General features: G+C 30.2%; 1 protein-coding gene across 1 annotated transcript; it reads right to left on the bottom strand.

The window, feature by feature from the left end:
• Nucleotides 1-866: 866 nt before the first annotated feature.
• Sk2 (Sphingosine kinase 2) lies at nucleotides 867-17,570 on the bottom strand. The gene is made up of 7 exons (XM_011056393.2): nucleotides 16,286-17,570; nucleotides 5,072-5,423; nucleotides 4,092-4,463; nucleotides 3,420-3,664; nucleotides 3,253-3,351; nucleotides 2,595-2,734; nucleotides 867-2,517 (listed from the first exon to the last, which is right to left on the bottom strand). Exons 1-7 carry the CDS (start codon nucleotides 16,839-16,841, stop codon nucleotides 2,329-2,331), a joined length of 1,953 nt encoding a protein of 650 aa, XP_011054695.1. The 5' UTR covers nucleotides 16,842-17,570; the 3' UTR covers nucleotides 867-2,328.
• Nucleotides 17,571-17,934: the final 364 nt, after the last annotated feature.

The following is a 17,934-nucleotide window of genomic DNA, read 5'->3' as shown; positions in this document are numbered from 1 at the left end:
TCGTACAATTTAGGGGAACGCCGTTTCTGAAGTTTTCTTTTTACCGGCGCGCGATCTTCCGCAAAGATCCAATTTTGTTTGCGTTTTATAAAGTAAAAATAATTCTCACTACAACGTTTAATTTATTTGTCGTTACTTTTACTCGAGAAGGTCACAATTTTGCTTCTAAATTGGTAAAGAGAATCCGTAGATGCAAGCGGAACGGCGACGATTTCGGGGAACGCACCCGTACATGCATATAAATAGTTTTACTTAAGATTATTTTAACGAGCTACAATTCTGTCTTTTCTTTTCTTTCTCGAGCTGTCGCCGTCGACAGTTTCATACGCGCCGCTCGTCGTTGTCGCGCCAGGACCGCGAAATTTGCGATTTTTATCACACGGCACGACGACACTCGCCTGGGGAATCGTGCTCTCCGTGTTCATTACTCAGCTTGTGTAAAGAGACTGATCCATAAACTTCTTCACTTTTTCATTTTCATACTTCATCTATTTCATCGTCATCGAACTCGAGTGACGCGCATGCGGAGACCCACGTACAAAAAAAAGGGAAGTTTTAAAAGCGAAGTTTTAAAAGCGAGAAGAAAGGAACGAGAGATGGATCATCGGGATTGATGGCGATCGATGATCATGACTCGCTGTTGTAAAGAGAGAATAATAAATGATACGTGTAGACTTAACAACAGTAACGTTTCACCTTTTGTCACCTAAATATATCTCCTTGAATATTAATTATCGAAGCAAATTCCCCAAGATACGCGTGTTACAAGCGTTGAATGGATTATGTTTCTGAAATGCGGCAATGAAGTAAACAGTAAGCGTTCAACTTATTCATAACGTAAACAAGGGAGGGCGAAATCTAATCAATTTGATAAATTATGACGTTTATTTAGATGGAGGTTGACTGCGTCCAAGAGAAATATACATTTCCATCATATTCGCCATTCTCATTAAGATTTATTGTATTCAGAATTAATTATATTCATGGATAGGAGTGATCAAGAATGAACTCACCAACGTAGAAATTATTAGTTCCATGCGTCATATGTGTGACGCTTTCTTGAACATAGTAAAACAAAACTTTTCAAACTTTTAAAATTAATATTGCACTACTTTATGCCGGCAACACAAACTTTTGCATAACGCATAACGCATAAGAGAATCAATCAATTAAAGTTCTACTTTTTCATGAAATGGAAGGAAAGGAAGGATTCTGATTAGTTCATTCTTTTCGGCCTTTACCATGAAAAATTATGGCGAAACTAATTTGTAACTATACATGACATTGAGTCAAGACCGTATGGTATGAAAGATGATAAAAATTTGAAAAAACAACTTTTTTCATCTCTTAAATTTCATCTCTCTCTCAATTATGTTTATTAAGTATAATAATAATCGCACAAAGAAAATAATACTTTTAATTAAGGGAAAAATTGAACAAGAAAAAATGTAATCAGCAAAATTGATAATTAAATCTTAATTTGCAATATGATATTTTAAGTATGATACATACGTATTATACGTAATTAATTTTATGATTTTACAATATACGATTCTTGTCATGTATTGTTTTTTATCTTTTATATGGAAATGAAAGTGATAAAATATATGATATGTAATCAAACCGATTACTGTAGCATGTTACTTATTATTAAAATACTATTTTATTTGTGCAGCATATCAAATCGTAATGCAGTATCATTTTATTACGCATTAGAGTTGTAAGACGCAAAACATTAAAAAATGTGATAATAAAGTTTACAGTTTTCTAGTGCATTTGGTTAGTATCGACTCGAAAAATATTTGTATATGTAAAAAAAGAAACAATTCATTAATTTATTTTACATTGTAACAAAATATAATATCTTATGCGTAATATTATAGTTTACAATAGTGAGCACAAATAATATCATTTTGTTGCATGTATAGATACACTGTACAAACTGATAGAAAACTTTACAAAGTGGCTAAATGTATCTATTAAGATGCAACAGATTTAACCTGTCCAACTCTAAATTAATAAATAATTCTATATATATATATTTATCTCTTCATTATGAAGAGAAAAAAAAGAATTCTCCCTTTTGACCGAGCGCATCGCAAGGTAATAGAATGAAGTTTAAACAGCCTACGTAGATTGTCAATTTAAAATTTACAAACCGGAATATCTTTTATATAGATAATAATACATATTAACAGTTTGTGATGTTACTATTTTATAACTAATTTACTCTAAGCTAGCCTAGAATAAATTTTTCTCCTCGAATTATATCCGGATTATTTGATTTTGTTCGATATCACCATTAAATATACATGATTATCGTTTATGTCAGGGTGTCATCACCGATGCTAAGGAAGAGAATATCTCGGCTTGCAGCGGTCCGTAATCAACTTCCTCACCATCTACGGTTATATGTCCACTCGTTCCTTCCATAGGTTCTATTCGAAATGCCTTCACAGGTATCATATCAACGCCAGGGCAAGTTACATGAGTTCCACTACTCAGACCTAATAAAAACTAATAAGCAAATACGATAAGAATCACTGTATAACCATACTGTTTTCTTTTTCTTTTTGCTTTATAATATAGCTTACTTGAACTAAATTGGCCCGTGATATACCGGCTTTAGCTATTAAAAGCCAAATAATTCCATCAGCTAATGCAGCACGTGGCGCAAAAAAATAGTCCTGTCCCAAATGTGTTTGATATGCTGCATGTACCATTATGAATTCTCCTGAAATTGTAAATGTACAATATTCTATATATATACACATACACACCATAAAATTCATTTTTAGTTCTTATACATTGTGAAAAATGGCATAAAAATTCTATGAATTTATTTTTTGAATGTAAGTATTGCAATTGAAATGTATTATATTATATTATATATATTTTTTCAATTATGCTCTATTATATTCGGCATTTTATTAAGTGGTACGTGACGTTACTTCGAATTCAACTGGAGTTAAAGGGTTAATAAGTGATGCATTACGCGGCAACCTTTGGCACCATATTATATGACAACAAATAATGTGTCTTTGAACTCTCACAAATCTTATAAATTATAAATATTAAAATTAAAGTGTTTGTTTCTCTCGTATAATTTCTAAATATTTCGGTAAGAATTTTAGTTTTATATATATATATATATATATATATATAAAAGAAAAGCAAATAAAAAAAGAAATTTATTTAAAATTTTTTAAATTTAAATTATCGGTGCAAAACTTCCGTTATTTAAACAATTACCTTGAATCGTTGTCCAGCAATTTGAGAGCTGCGATGTTAGCGCCGGAAGTGTAGATGATGGCCCATACATAACTTGATTGTTACAAATGTTTTCAGCATCTTAACGATACATTTATTAATACCGACGTTATAAAATCATTAAAAGTACATTTGATTTTAATACATACCAATCTCTGTGCTATTATCATCTTCCATACTGTGATAACTCGAAGCGGAACCTGTGCTGAAATAAGTCGACTTCGCTGAGGTTGCGGAGTAGAAGCTGTCAAGTCTGTGTCTCCTCTCGTTTTCCGTCTCGAGAGCTAAGTTCTCAGTTATCATGTCGTTATCATCGTAACCGTTCAAATCGTTGGATGATTCACCGAAAGTATTGTAGAAATCTTTCGATTCTGATTCAGACTTGGCACAACACCTATATACATTTTTATTTTTCGTAAAGAAACTCAGTAAACAGCGAAAAAAAACGACATAGTTAAATAATGTATCATTTTTGTTATTGCGTTTAATATATTTGTGTAAAGTTATCAAAAATATTCTCAGAGCCAAACAAGTTGTTAAACTCGGAATGTACTACAGTGTGCATATATACTTCAATACACACAATATATATAGTTATTATTTTTCAAGTAGATTCAGTTTCTCTGTATCTTCAAATATATAAAATAGCTTCAAGAAAATCGATGATAAAATTTTCGTACATGTACTCTGAAATTATCTTTGATATCTGGCTCGTGGTGCGTTGACAAATAATCACGCTTAATATATACCTTAAAACGTACAGTTATCTGTCATTACATTCTATTAAAAAATCCGTTATTATCATCACGCAAAATTATTACCTGTCCAATTCGTCGCCGTAGCTTCTCGAATGCGACAATATATTCTTCGTGACATAGTCTTTGTGATATATATTGCCGTTTTCCATATTTTCTATTGCGGGAATCTTGTTGCAAGGTAAATACGACACTTTGCCTTTATATGTTCTCAATCCTATTAGACGCGCTACGCTCCATACGGTAAATCTTTGGCCCCCGATGGCGCGAAGTCGTTCACTTTCGATGTCAATATCAGCCAGTAGACCCCAGCCCACCGACAGAAATGAGAAAAGAATTTGATTTCTAGTTTCTATGCGCACAATATCCATCGACGTCTTTTTACATTTGACCGCCGATAGTGCGCTGATAAGCAAAGGATTGCGATCGTACGGTTCTCTGAAACATTATTTTATTCTTAGATTACACGTTTTTAACAACTTTATTAAAATATCAACAGACAGAAAGAGAAATACAGAACGCAACCAAATCTCTACCTTTACGGCAATTAACAGAGAAAGGTTCAAAGTTTTTTTTACTGCAATTTAAAACTTTATAGTACTCATACAGATTGTACAACTGTCTAAAATTTTTGCTTCGAGTTGTGCCAAATGATCCGCTGTAGTTAAATAAACAAGACATTTTTTTTTATTATAAAACGGATTTTTTATTATAATCCTAATATATATATATTTACACTTTTGATGTAAATTATTGGCTGAATGAACTTTAGCATTATAGTTTATTTAGATATATATATATATATATATTAAATTCCAGTTAAAAAAAATAACTAAATTTATTACAATTTTTTTTCGCAGATTAATGTTATTCATTTATTTTTCTCATTCAATGCTATTCTTTCCCGATACGTTTTATATAGATTACGGAACGAAACCAGTAATATAAATATTTTATCACAAGTCAATATTCAAGATTAATTCTAATAAAATGCAATTTTGTGATAAAAAAAATGATAATTAGGCTGCATTAAGAGGTGAACCTACTTCTTAGCGTGAGCAATGGACTTTGCCAAACCATTGCCGGAGCCGCACGGTATCACCCCAAGCGGCAATTCGCGCAGAGCTTTCTCCCAATCGGGCCTTTGGAAGATTCCGTTCACTACCTCGAAGACGATTCCATCGCCACCGACCATCAACAGACCGCTCCATTGATAAATATCTCTTGTGCGCACGAATTCACGGGCGTAATTAGAACACTTGGTAACGTGAATCTCGTAAGATCTCTCCGCTTCCGACAAGATCGGATGGATCCTTTTCTGGAAGGTATCTCTGCCTCTGCCAGGTCCTGATTTCGGATTCACCAATACCAGAAGTTTCCGATTCTCACCCGGACATGCTGAAACATTAACGAGAGCGAATGTGAGAGATTCGAGTTACATTGTCTCAGAATCTCTTGTTATTGTAATTTTGTTGTTATTTAAAAGACGCGATTTCATGTTTTTGATAAATAATTTCAATAAATATGTGAGACATGTGCATACTACACTTTTTAAAATAATGCAATTCCAAGTCTTCTTCAGACAAGATACTTTCGAAAAGTAAAATTTCTATTCTCAAGCGTATCCGTTTGATCCTTATCGTTTATTATTTCCGGAGAAAACATAAACTCTTATCACAAAAGCATCAAGCATTTAGTATTCAGGATGCATCAAGTTACTCTTTATTACTTTAAAGAAGTTTTCTCACGAAAAAGCGAAGAGTCAGCCCAGGCAAAGAAATTTTCAGTATGTGAAACAGCTATATCTCTCATTCGCATCGACACGCAAGCATTTAAATTTAGTAATTTAAAAATCTATTAATTATATAATTCGATACTTTTTTGAATAAATAAAGTATTTTTTCATTTCAATGAACTTTTAGTGACTGAAAACGAATATAGTGACCAATTTAAGCTATCACGTCAGGTTTCTAAGAAAATTGAAATTAAATGCTAATTAAGTGCCAAAATTATCATTTTTGGTCATATTTATCATTTATTTACGACCAAATATTTTTTTTCAATTTCATTTGCATTATTTTAAAGTGCCATCTTTTATTTATAATATAAATTTCTTACAATACGATTTTTTTCATATGCATAATTATAAATCATCAAATTGAATAATTATCTATTCAAATTAATGACCTGATGTGATAAATTTCGTAAATAAGTCAATTTCGCTATCGAAAAGTTTCGTTTTCAGCAAACAAGTTCATCGAGAAACGTTTTATTCAAGTCCTGTTTCGATATATTCACAATCGCGTTAAGGAATTAATGTTCGTAACACATTTTAGTCACTTATCGAGACTCATATATTCGCTTTATAGACATATGTACTTTGATAACTGACTTGACACCAAATAAGTAATAGCTTAATCATGATTGCATAATAGGTAGCAGTTGTATCCATATTGTCTTCCATGTGCAACTACGACGTATAAAAAAGTATAAACATTTATCTTTTGTAATGAAATACGAAAAGCATCACGTGTACAAAAAATCACGTCATATAAATTTTATCATGCATATATTTAACAATATGTTTAAATAAATAATGTTACATAAGTTATAAAAAAAGTAAGTAATAAAAATAAACCCTAAGTAAGTAAACAAAATAATGCACCCTGCAATCCTGATTCAATTGCTAATTCATTATTAAAATTCAATAATCTGATAGAAAAATATATAGATTTTACAAGAAAAAACTGTATAAGTGTACTATAATTATTGAAATAACAAATAATAGACAACAGTTTGTTCTTTTAGATATTCATCACATAAATTCATTTCATTTTTAACAAAGACTATAAAAAAATATCCTCCTATTCAATCATATTATTTCACAATTACGATTTGCAATCGTCAAAGATTAATCGCATACGTGAGATTAATCTCTGACAAATTCAATCGCTGCATATCTTCAACTTCATATATTATAAAGGAAGTACGATCAATATACAGCACATATATTAATATTTATATTTTAAATAAATTATATGCATATGAAAGTGTATTTATAACATTCTATTTTTATTAGACAACACATTTTTATAATTTATTTAGATTGAGTTGTTCCATCTTTCAATAAATTTTAGCTCACAATCTTACTCTCTCATACTCTTAGTCTTTTATTCTTTTGTTTATCCATTAGATAAATTATCTATTATCTACAAAATTTTATTGAAGAAGGCTAAAAGATTAACATGAAACATGTATAAGTATTATGATATAATATAGATAGAATATTTTAAAGAAACAATAATTGCGCATCGTCTACAGCGTCAATTCCCAATTACCTGTTATTCGTTTTACTTTTGTGAATTTATTGTCTTGGGAATTTAGTTCGAATTTATTTACCACTTAAATTATCACATAGTTTATCCGAAAATGGAACAACTGGCCCTTAGTTTATCAGTGTTAAATCTATAGTATCAAATTTAACCTAATTTAAGTCGCTATTCCTTCTACTCAATATACATAGCGTCAAATTGACACTATATAGTGTCAAATTTAACTATGTTTTGGTATAAAATAACAATTATATTGAGTAGGAGCAGTGGAGACTTAAATTAAATTAAATTTGACAGATTTGACAGTGTGTGTAGATTATTATTTTTATTGTTATAAACTAAAATTTAAAAAAATAATAAATATTTTTGTATGAGTACTTTACTAAGTATTCAAAACAACTTGTGCAAAATTTTTTGCGATTACACAAAATTTTCACCGATTACACAAAGATTTAAAACAAATAAATATTTTGTTTATTTATAAGGACAATCAATTTCTATTCGCAATGTAACTTTTTATGAATCTCTTAAATACTTAAAGTATTTATATAAAAATATTGAGATTTTTGTCATTATTTTACAATACATTTTTATACCTTTTAATTGGAGCAGATAAAACAATACTAATTTGTGTTGAAATAATTTTTTATTCGATGATAAAACGTCATTAACTTTTTTATATTCACGGCCAAATAACCTGTAATTTTTTCATAATTTTTTTATTATTTGGAAATATCAATCATACCTCCTCTCGTACCTTCTTAATATTAAAAATCGAAAATTCCTTATAATACATAAATTAGAAAAAACTTTTATTACTTTAGAAAGAGTTAACTCTACCTTTATATTTATCATTTATTTACTTGCAATAACAGATAATTAGATAATTGCAATCTAATGTTAAGTAGTCTGTAACGTTCAATATCACAAAGTGTTATTGTTCAACAACATTCAATAATAATAAGATAAATGATAAATATACAATATTTTGTTTCAATACTGTCAAGACAAGAAAAATATAATCGCACAAGATCAGCGCTAAAAACATTATGACAACTATATCAATGAAAAAAAAACAAAAAAAATTATCAAAGGATGTTTGTGCAGTATTACTTGGAAAATGTTAAACCAAGTGTGTTGTATTAATACAGTTGTATAAGACTCTTCTTTGAGTAATTAAATGAATATATTAAAGATTGATAGTTATACAAACAGCTCTATAATTTATCGATAAAATTAAACAACATTCTAAATCAACTGAACAAGACAGGAATTTTAAATAAGCTAGATAAATTACCTGAGTCATCAAAATTTGCTTGCTAATCTTGTTTTGCAACTTTATGAATACATCAATATAACATATTTAACTAACAATATAACATAATTTGCAACATAAAAAAGCGGCATAAAAAAGAATGAGAAAAAAAAAGGATATTGATCTAGCCGAGCTTTTCTATTTTTAAATCGAAGTTTAAATTTACTTAACGCATCGCAAAAAAACTTAAGACAAGAAACTCATGAAAATTTTGTCGCTTTCTGGAATATGTGTGTATACGCATAGAGAAACGCAATTCTCGGCTTTCTTGTAAAACTCTTCCAACGATAATTCGCTCAGAAAGGTGCTTATTGTTTTTCAATTCTACATCAGCCATAAATAATGTAATTTACCATAAATAATGTATTACGTAACCATAAGCATAACGTAATTTGCATTGCGGCGACTTGTTACGAACACGCAATCCTTTCCCAACATTTCTGTGTTTGAAGTAGAAGCGTGTACAAATAAAATAGATAGGCCAATACTTTTGATACTACTGACGTCAGTGCATATTTAATGAAGGACGCTATTATGAAACAGTAATTATAATATGAAAAGAAGTAAACAAACTTATAACATTATTAAGCTTGTACATAAATGAGAGTTGCGACCTTCAGGAATTATCAAAAATAAGATAAAGTATAGATTATCGCTAAAGAATAAGATATGACAAATTTGTGTTATATCTTCTTTTGTTTTGATAGATACTGTGCAGATCATACAAAAAATTATTTTTTTTTAACATCCTGCGCATCTAAAACTCGATCGCACTAATGTTTTACTTTGATTTTAAGCGAAGCTTAAAGACTTCTCTTTCTTTTTTAAAAGCCGATGGACAGACAGAAAGGGATACTTTAAAAATTATTTTTATAATATCAATTTTTGTCGATTATTTATCGTTATGGCGTGAATTAATTGCATATCGAGTTATTAACCGCATTCTCTTAAAAGTATTTATACTCTTTTTGAGATAAAACTTCGAAAGTCATTAATTAAAATTTTATATTTATAAAATTATGTTAATAAGAATTGTCAGTAAAAATTATGTATTAAAAATTTTATTATATATTTACATTCAACGCATAAAAAATTATACCCTCTCCTTCCATCTCCGAATCATAAACATTTTTTAAAAATTGTACACATATACTCTTTTCTTGTAATTCAGATATGATAGCCGTAATCATATATTAAGTGGCAATCAATGGGCGCATTCAGAGAACTCAACAATTAAGTGAGCGTTCGCTGCTATTGTGTATTCTTTTAGATCATCCAATCAGAATTTTAGATTTAAAAGAATACATCAATAGCAGCGAGCGTTCTCAACTGTTGAATCTGGTGTGAACGCAATCAATGTCTCTGATATAAATATGTACTTGATGGATGATTTTCGCATATTACTTTCTTCAAATAGACAAGATCGTTAGATTTATAACATTAGTACTCGATGCTCGAATGCTATCTAATAAGCAAAGATACCGGACTTTGCTGTTACCATTTAAAGTACAAACATTACTACCGCAATGGATTTCTCAAGTTCGAACTGAATAAAACGGCGTACCGGACTTTCCTCTTTTGTACTTGAAAATGACGTTTATGTACAACAATGCTGAATCATGTTCGCGCGAACGCATGCATGTGTACATCGTGAAAAGATTTCAATCAGATATCGATGTTGAAATCATGCAACGTATGCCAAAAGGAAGATAGGAAAAATCAAACCTGGAAGCTGCATTTCGCAATCGAGATACCTTTCACGCATAATTTGATGATGTTACGACACAATTATGTCCGCAATCGAGCAAAAAGTCAATGTCATAAAAATATTACGTATCATGTATATCGTATTTGTATTATAATAGAGAGTTTTTACAATATTGTTTATCCAGGTAAATGTTAAGGTCAGATTATCTTCTTCTTAACAATTAAGAAAGAGATAACGTGATTTTAACGTTCACCATTTAGATTCACGTTATTGCAAAAACTAAATAAAACATAGAAATCAGTGAGATCGTAATTGCATACATAAAGTGGACGTATTACTCAACGATTTTGAATTAGTTCACGATTTTGAATTATCTGATGATATTTATAAAGAAATACCATATTAATAAAAACGAACATTTACAAAAAAACTAAAATAACTAATCATGATTTTTATGGTATTAAATTATTTATGTCAGAGTTGAAAAAATGTTACATTTTTTAAATAAAGTCCATGCCAGTGGAGAAAACTGCATTTTTCCAGAAAAAAATCGATAAAAATTGGTTTTTCTATTAAAAATGATAAAATAAATTGGAAAATCTTTTTTTATCACTATTCTAATTTACAATCCCGATCTATATTGTAAAAAATTTCAATTCTGTTACTACTATATTTTTGTTATTAATATAAAGAATTAATATAAAGTTCAGTAACTTAATTTTTATATCTTTATTTATAATTTTATTTAGTACTTCGTTTTTAGAAAGTTATTGTTTTTAAAAATGTATTTTACACACATATATTTATATATATTCATCATCATTATCAATAATGCAATGATTTATATCAGGTCTTAGTCTCCTGCAAAGATAACAACCATGATCAGGCTCTCTAATTTCTTTAACAGTTTTAATAATATTTTTCGATAGTATTTTTAGTGGCATTTTTAATTTTTACAGGAATAAGTTACTAATTTACTTTATTAATTTAATTTAAAAACTTTATTATTATAAAATTTCGTTTTTCTTTAAATCATAATAGTTAATATGGTTCATAGTAATTAAAAAGATATCATTTTGCGTAGAGTTATATAATTACATTTTAGTATTAAATATTAATCACTTTTATAGTTTTTGCCAATCTATTTTAAATAAAATACGAGAGAGTAAAAACATTTTACGTATATAAAACGATTAACATAATTTTTTCATCCTTTGGACTTTTCCGATCAATCTTGTTTACTTGCAGTTTTCTTACACTTAATATGCAAACATGCGATATAATAACTATATAATTAGTCCATATACAATTAATTGAAATCAAAAACTAGATAAAACTTAATACATCGAAACTATTAGTATTTTGCACATTAGCTATGTACATACAAATAAATCTGTTTAGAACCATCTAAGCGAGAGTTTATCACTGATTGATTCAATTCCCTAAAAAAATTCCAATGTTAATAATCCAAATATTTTTTCAATGTTACTTTGCCATAAATTCTAAATCAGGACGTCTTCTCATTAATTATTATTAAAGAAATTATTTGATTTTAAATTACGTTAATATATTGTTTCGTTGATAAAAGAGTAAAATTTCAAAATTAATAATTTTTCAGTAAAATATTTTTTAAATGAAATGTTTTAATTAGAATAGTGAATATGTAAAATTTCATTTTCTTTCCATGTTACTTTCAATTGTAATGTATTCTTCAAAACTATATTATGAGTTTTCAAAATATGAATGCTGTAACTCTAGTATAGTGCAAATTTGATTCATAATCAGAGTTGTAACATTTTTCCATATAAACAAACACTTGTTTAAGAACTACAACTATCGTTTTTCCATGAAAATACGTAAATCTTCTAAGTCAATTTTCACTATCTAAAAAAATGCTAATTTTTTACTTATGTCACTTTTCTGTCGACGGAGCGATATGCTAAAATCAGTATTATACAGAGCTGAGAAATGTTATTATACTTTTTCCGTTACTTTTTATAATAAACAATTTGATAATGACGTTGCAATTTTTATAACTAAAACACACTAAGGTTGTGTTAATATTTCAAAGGTCGACTTTTTTACCTTTGAATAAGGTAGAAACCTTACTAATTTTAGCATAACTTTAGCGTTTAATAATTATAAAAAATTGCAACGTCATTATTAAATTATTTATTATAAAAAGTTTATTATAAAAATGTTTATTATAAAAGATAACGAAAAAGTAATATATCCAAACTCTGAACTATCTATAATACACTGTGAAAAAATGTTACTAAATTTTAATAAATATTTGTTTGATTACTTAACGTTTACTATAAATAAACATTTACTAAATAAAAAAAAATGAATTAAATTAATAATTTATGTATCAAATAAATATATGACATTTAGTAAATATTCAGCTAATATATTATTCAAATATTTATTAAAATTTAATACATTTTTCTGTCAGTTATATAAATCTTGCTCATAAACCTTCAAGTTTTATTTTGTAAATGTTTTTCTTAAAATGTTTTACAATAATTAAAAAGTTATACATAATAATTAGAAATTTATGAGTCATAGCTGTGCCCCGAGAAAAAATATTTTATATGTAATTATGTATAATAGTCCATATACATAGATAACATTTTTTCTCGGGACCTTATCTCATGCTCGTGATTTAAGTTTTGCAATGAAGATATAAGGAACACAATATTCATAATCAGTTTTAAAACTTTGTAGAACTGACGGAATAAGAGTAGGAAATAAGATAATTTTTTTTATAATGTGATAATTTGCGAGAAAAGTTATTTTTAGTTCTACAAAGTTTTGAAACTGATTATGAATATCACTTATTCATACAGAGATTAAATATAAAAAAAGTCACACATATAAATACGTGTTCCTTATATCTTCATTGCTAAAACTTAAATCACGAGATCACGTGATCTACGTGATATGCGTAATGACTTTACTAGGAAGATTACAGATTATATAAGTAGTTATGAAAACGCACGGTCTGCAGGAACTAATCACTAAAATATAGTATGTTGTACTGTAAGTGTGCGTTATAGCCCATATACAATTGACATTTGCATACAAAAGCACTGCATGGAGAGAGCAGGATCATTACGTACTCGATAATAGATGCATCAGACAGCCTCAAGAAGAGAATCAAATATTAAAAAAAAAGCTTCAAACCAAAGTTACTTCCATACTTCTGTGGAAGGAAATATATGATATTATCAATATTATCGTTTTACTATATTCTTAGAACGAAAATTAAATTATTTCATTTCCGACATTCCAACTATTACAGAATTTTCAAACAAAGCTATTTATGAAAAATCGAAATCAATTTTATTTCATTATACGGAAAAAATAACTTTGCTGAAATATTAAAAAATTTAGATAAATAAAGATGTGAAAATAATTTTGTTGGACCATTAAAATAATTATATAGGACGCTCAAAATATAATGAGCAATGCTGCAAAAAGTTAGGACATTTTAGGAACCAGCGTATATATTTATTTTGATAATCCAACAAAATTCTTTTCATATTCGTATCTAGCTAAATTTTTACGACCGACTGCTACCGAAAATTATATATTTTATATTCTAGGTTATATATTCTAGAAAAAAGTTCCTTTTTAAAATATTCTTTTTTATCTATGGGGATTTTTTATCTATGTTTGGATTTCTACTGAGCGCTCCCCGGATGTCATATTATTCTTGTTTACCAAACGTTAAATAAGGATGACACTGTAGGAACACTCAGGTAGAAATCAAAACACGCCTCTGAGTGAGTGATAAAAAAAGACATTAAAAAAGAAGAAAATTTATAGCTGTAACTAAAATTATGCAAAAAAAAAATAAAAGATTTTTATTTTTCTTGACATTGATTTTAAAGAATTGTATTATTTTTATTTACTTTTCCACTAAATATCTTAAGAATTCTAATAATAGAATTAACTTTCTTCTAATAGAATTAACTTATCTGCTCAGATAGCACAGAGAGTTCAAAAAGAATTAAAAAAGAATTTAATTGTTATGTGATAAATTTAGAATTCATTTTCAGATCAAAAGAATTTTTTTTCTGAACAATTCTGAAAAGAATTCTTTTTGCATCTAAAAATTAATTCGAAATTGATGACATACGACTGAATTCTTCTTGTTCTGTCTGGGTGGCTTATTATTAATAAGAAAACACACTATATGTCACAGTCGTGTCTATTCCGATTACTAGAAATGCGCAAGTCTGAATGAGACATATAATTTTAAAGCAATCATAAGAAAAAGATAACGACCTACGCATACATACTATTGTTTTATGACATAACACAAAAACGAATAACCGTAGGTCAGATATTCATGATCGTAAATGTAAAAATCGTTTTTACATTTAAGATCGTCTTAAATAATAAAAAATAATTTATTGGCTAAATTTAGTTTATCTTTGTTTCTTTCGTTATAGAGAATATATATGTTTAAGTCAAATATAATATACAATATTTATTTTAAATATGTATATTCTTAAAAGAAATAAAGACAAAGTAAATTAATTTAGTCAAGCAAATAATTCTTTTTCTTGGTATGTATTTACGATCTTAAATGTAAGAATCGTCTAACCGACTGAATGTCCGACCTACGTTTATATCCGGCTACGATTGTTCGTTTTTGTGTTATGTTATAAAACAACAATATAAATGCACATAGATTAAATAAACAATTTTTTTTTCTCAGTGTAATCTTCCAATATTTTAAACCAATTAAAAAATTGTATTAGCATTTTAAAACATAAGATTTAGAACGATTTTGAAATAAAAATGAACTATGAATAATAATTATAATTTATAAGCTACGAAACTATCGAAGTTTCATAGCACAGATAACTATATATGTGGGTAACTATATATATAACACTAATTTCCTGATATAGGTTCGATTATCCTACATTCGAATATTATATAATACCATAGATATCAGAATTGAATGTATTATATATGTGTATCTTGGTGTAAGTCATTGCTTATCATTCTGTAAAATGTTTCGTTAAATTAAATGTTTGATAAATAAAGTAGCAGTTATAAAATAAAAAAAAATTAACAGACAACGTCATCATTTGATAGACAGCGAAATAATATTTTAAAACAATTAATTTTTGCTGTTTACAATTTGATTTCGTAAATCAAATTTACTCAGCGATGTAATACATTAATATCTGTTTAATTTATTTATGCCTTTTAGGCCCGGTTGTTCCATCTTTTGATTGAAATTTTACATGTTAGGTAAATCTAACAATCCGCGTATGTGATTGGGAAATCTTGCTATTTAACAGGTAAAATTTACCAAAAGGTGGAACAAAAGGGGCCTAAAGGCGTAAATAAATTAAACAGATATTAATATATTACATCGCTGAGTAAATTTAATTTACGAAATCAAATTATAAACAATCAACAATTAGCTGATTGTTGCAAAATATTATTTTAGATGCGCAGCCGGATGTATCGGATATCGTTATTGTTGTTATATACTGACTCTATGAAAGGTCAATTTGCAAAAAGAAAGATAGAAAAATTGACCTAGAAAAACAGATATTACATCAATAGAATATTTTATCACTCGACAATTTTATTTATCTAGAGCCGTAATCTTATTATCATTTGAATTACGATTAGCGCTAACATTTCAATCAATCAGAATAAAACAGCCACCGATTGTACGCTAATTTTACGCTGATTAGTTGAAAAGTAATCATGAATCACAATCGGCCATCGCTTATATGATTACAGCTTAACAAATACAGAATAATCGTATAAAACACGTTATCAATCAATGCTTTATTTTTACTCCGTGTCCAGTCAATCAATGATGAGAGAATCTCCAATGAAAAGAATAATCGAGATGGTCCTAACTCACCCCCAACTAACGTTTCCAAGTTGCCATGGCTGGGACTCATAAGATTTTTCGGCACCGGCACGTTGGCGACCAGGCACTTGATCGCCAATCGCCACCTGCTGGCCTCCCGTAGATTATCCTCGTACTTGTCGAAACTGCGGAAACGCAAAGTAATTGTTGTACGTTCGCGCCTCAGCGTGACCTTCATGCGCATTTTCTTCAACGTGTACGCGTATATGTAGAGGTACGCCGACGTGTCGAGCTCGTCACACTGCTGGTAGAGCTCAGCCGACTCCACCAGCTTCATCTGCGACTTGGACGCGCCCGGTCGGCAGGCGCAGCTGCCCGTGTTCCTGCGCTTCGACCGCATGCATCTGCAACCGATGATGTCACCTAAGGCGATTGTCTCGATCTTCGTCGCGCCATTGTGCTCCTTTTGCAAGCTCAGACCCTTTTCCGTCAGCTTCACCTTGTAATACGTGTTCCGTTTCGACGTCACGTAGAAGATCTCCTCGAGGACGGTGCTCGAGGTTCCTTGTACGCTGTCCTCCATGGGCCAATGCTTGCGTTCCACCATTTGTTCAGGGAACAAGTTCGGAGACTATAACTTATTGTTAGAGAAAAAAAGAAAAAAAATATCACCAATCCGAAATCACAACGGCAATATCTTTTCTTTCTCGCTTTATCAGTCAAGTGTTATCGCGTCGATCGGTCGAGTCGTCGTGATTCTTCTCTGCACGCCCGCTGATTTCTTATTCGCGCGCATATGGCGATCGATTGAGCGACGATCGCATTTAAATCCTAAGAAAGGAAACAACAAATTGTCGTAAACAAACAAGATATCCCGGGCAAGATTATTTGCATATAGATGTTTATATAGAACGTTGTAAAACGCGACCGTTGTGAACCGTGCGTGTTTACGTTCACGATAACGTAATCAATGTGTAATATAGTAACGAGAGTTCGGTCGGCCGGCGTTTTAACGTATAGATAGTACTCGTGGCGGTTAGCACGTGCAGACGAGCGGACAGACGTAGGCACCTCCTAAAAATGACTATTGTCGAGGTGCCGCGTCTTAACAAAGCTCGGAGGAATGTTCCAAAATGACGGAGCCCCGAATGTTGCCCACCGTGTCCTCCGCCGTTGGAAAAGTGCTGAATTTTCCGATATCAAGAAATTACAGACATTATCGACGATCTTCTTGTAATCACCGTGCACACCTGCTTAAGTCGTGAACTCGAGCAAAAGTCCACTCTCCGAGACTACTTATCAGTCACTGCTCGGACTGACACACGCCAGTGACCCGCAAACACTCCAAGTAACGTCGACCGATGTTATTCAAATACACAGATATTCATGAAGCGACAAAGTCGAAAGATCCCATACCGTTCAGGTCCGTATTTATCGGGGCTGCTAACCCTACAGAGAGCCAGCAACAGCAGTAACAGCAGCGGTATCGCGCTTCCCCCCCCCCCCTCCCTTCGTCCCTTCTTCCCTCCTCCATTGCCACCACCTCTCTCTACGATGCATAGCCTGACTTACCTCTCCCCTCTGCCGAATGAGCGGATTTCCAGCTGCGCAGTGAACTTTAAGGCTGTGCCACACCGACGAGGTTCAATGAGGTACAGCAATTCAGTCTTAACCATTTCCGATTAACTTTTATCTTGTAT

Source organism: Acromyrmex echinatior, chromosome 3, assembly GCF_024713525.1.
Source record: "Acromyrmex echinatior isolate Ae372 chromosome 3, ASM2471352v2, whole genome shotgun sequence".
NCBI classification, from domain to species: domain Eukaryota; kingdom Metazoa; phylum Arthropoda; class Insecta; order Hymenoptera; family Formicidae; genus Acromyrmex; species Acromyrmex echinatior.
This window is presented reverse-complemented; position numbering and strand designations above follow the sequence as displayed.

Coding starts and splice junctions, on each gene's coding strand:
- Sk2 (XM_011056393.2), bottom strand. CDS start 16,841: ATGGTGGAACGCAAGCATTGGCCCATGGAGGACAGCGTACAAGGAACC. Junction 3,352..3,419: donor TGATAATAGCACAGAGATTG/GTATGTATTAAA, acceptor TGTATCGTTAAG/ATGCTGAAAACATTTGTAAC. Junction 2,518..2,594: donor CACGGGCCAATTTAGTTCAA/GTAAGCTATATT, acceptor TTTGCTTATTAG/TTTTTATTAGGTCTGAGTAG.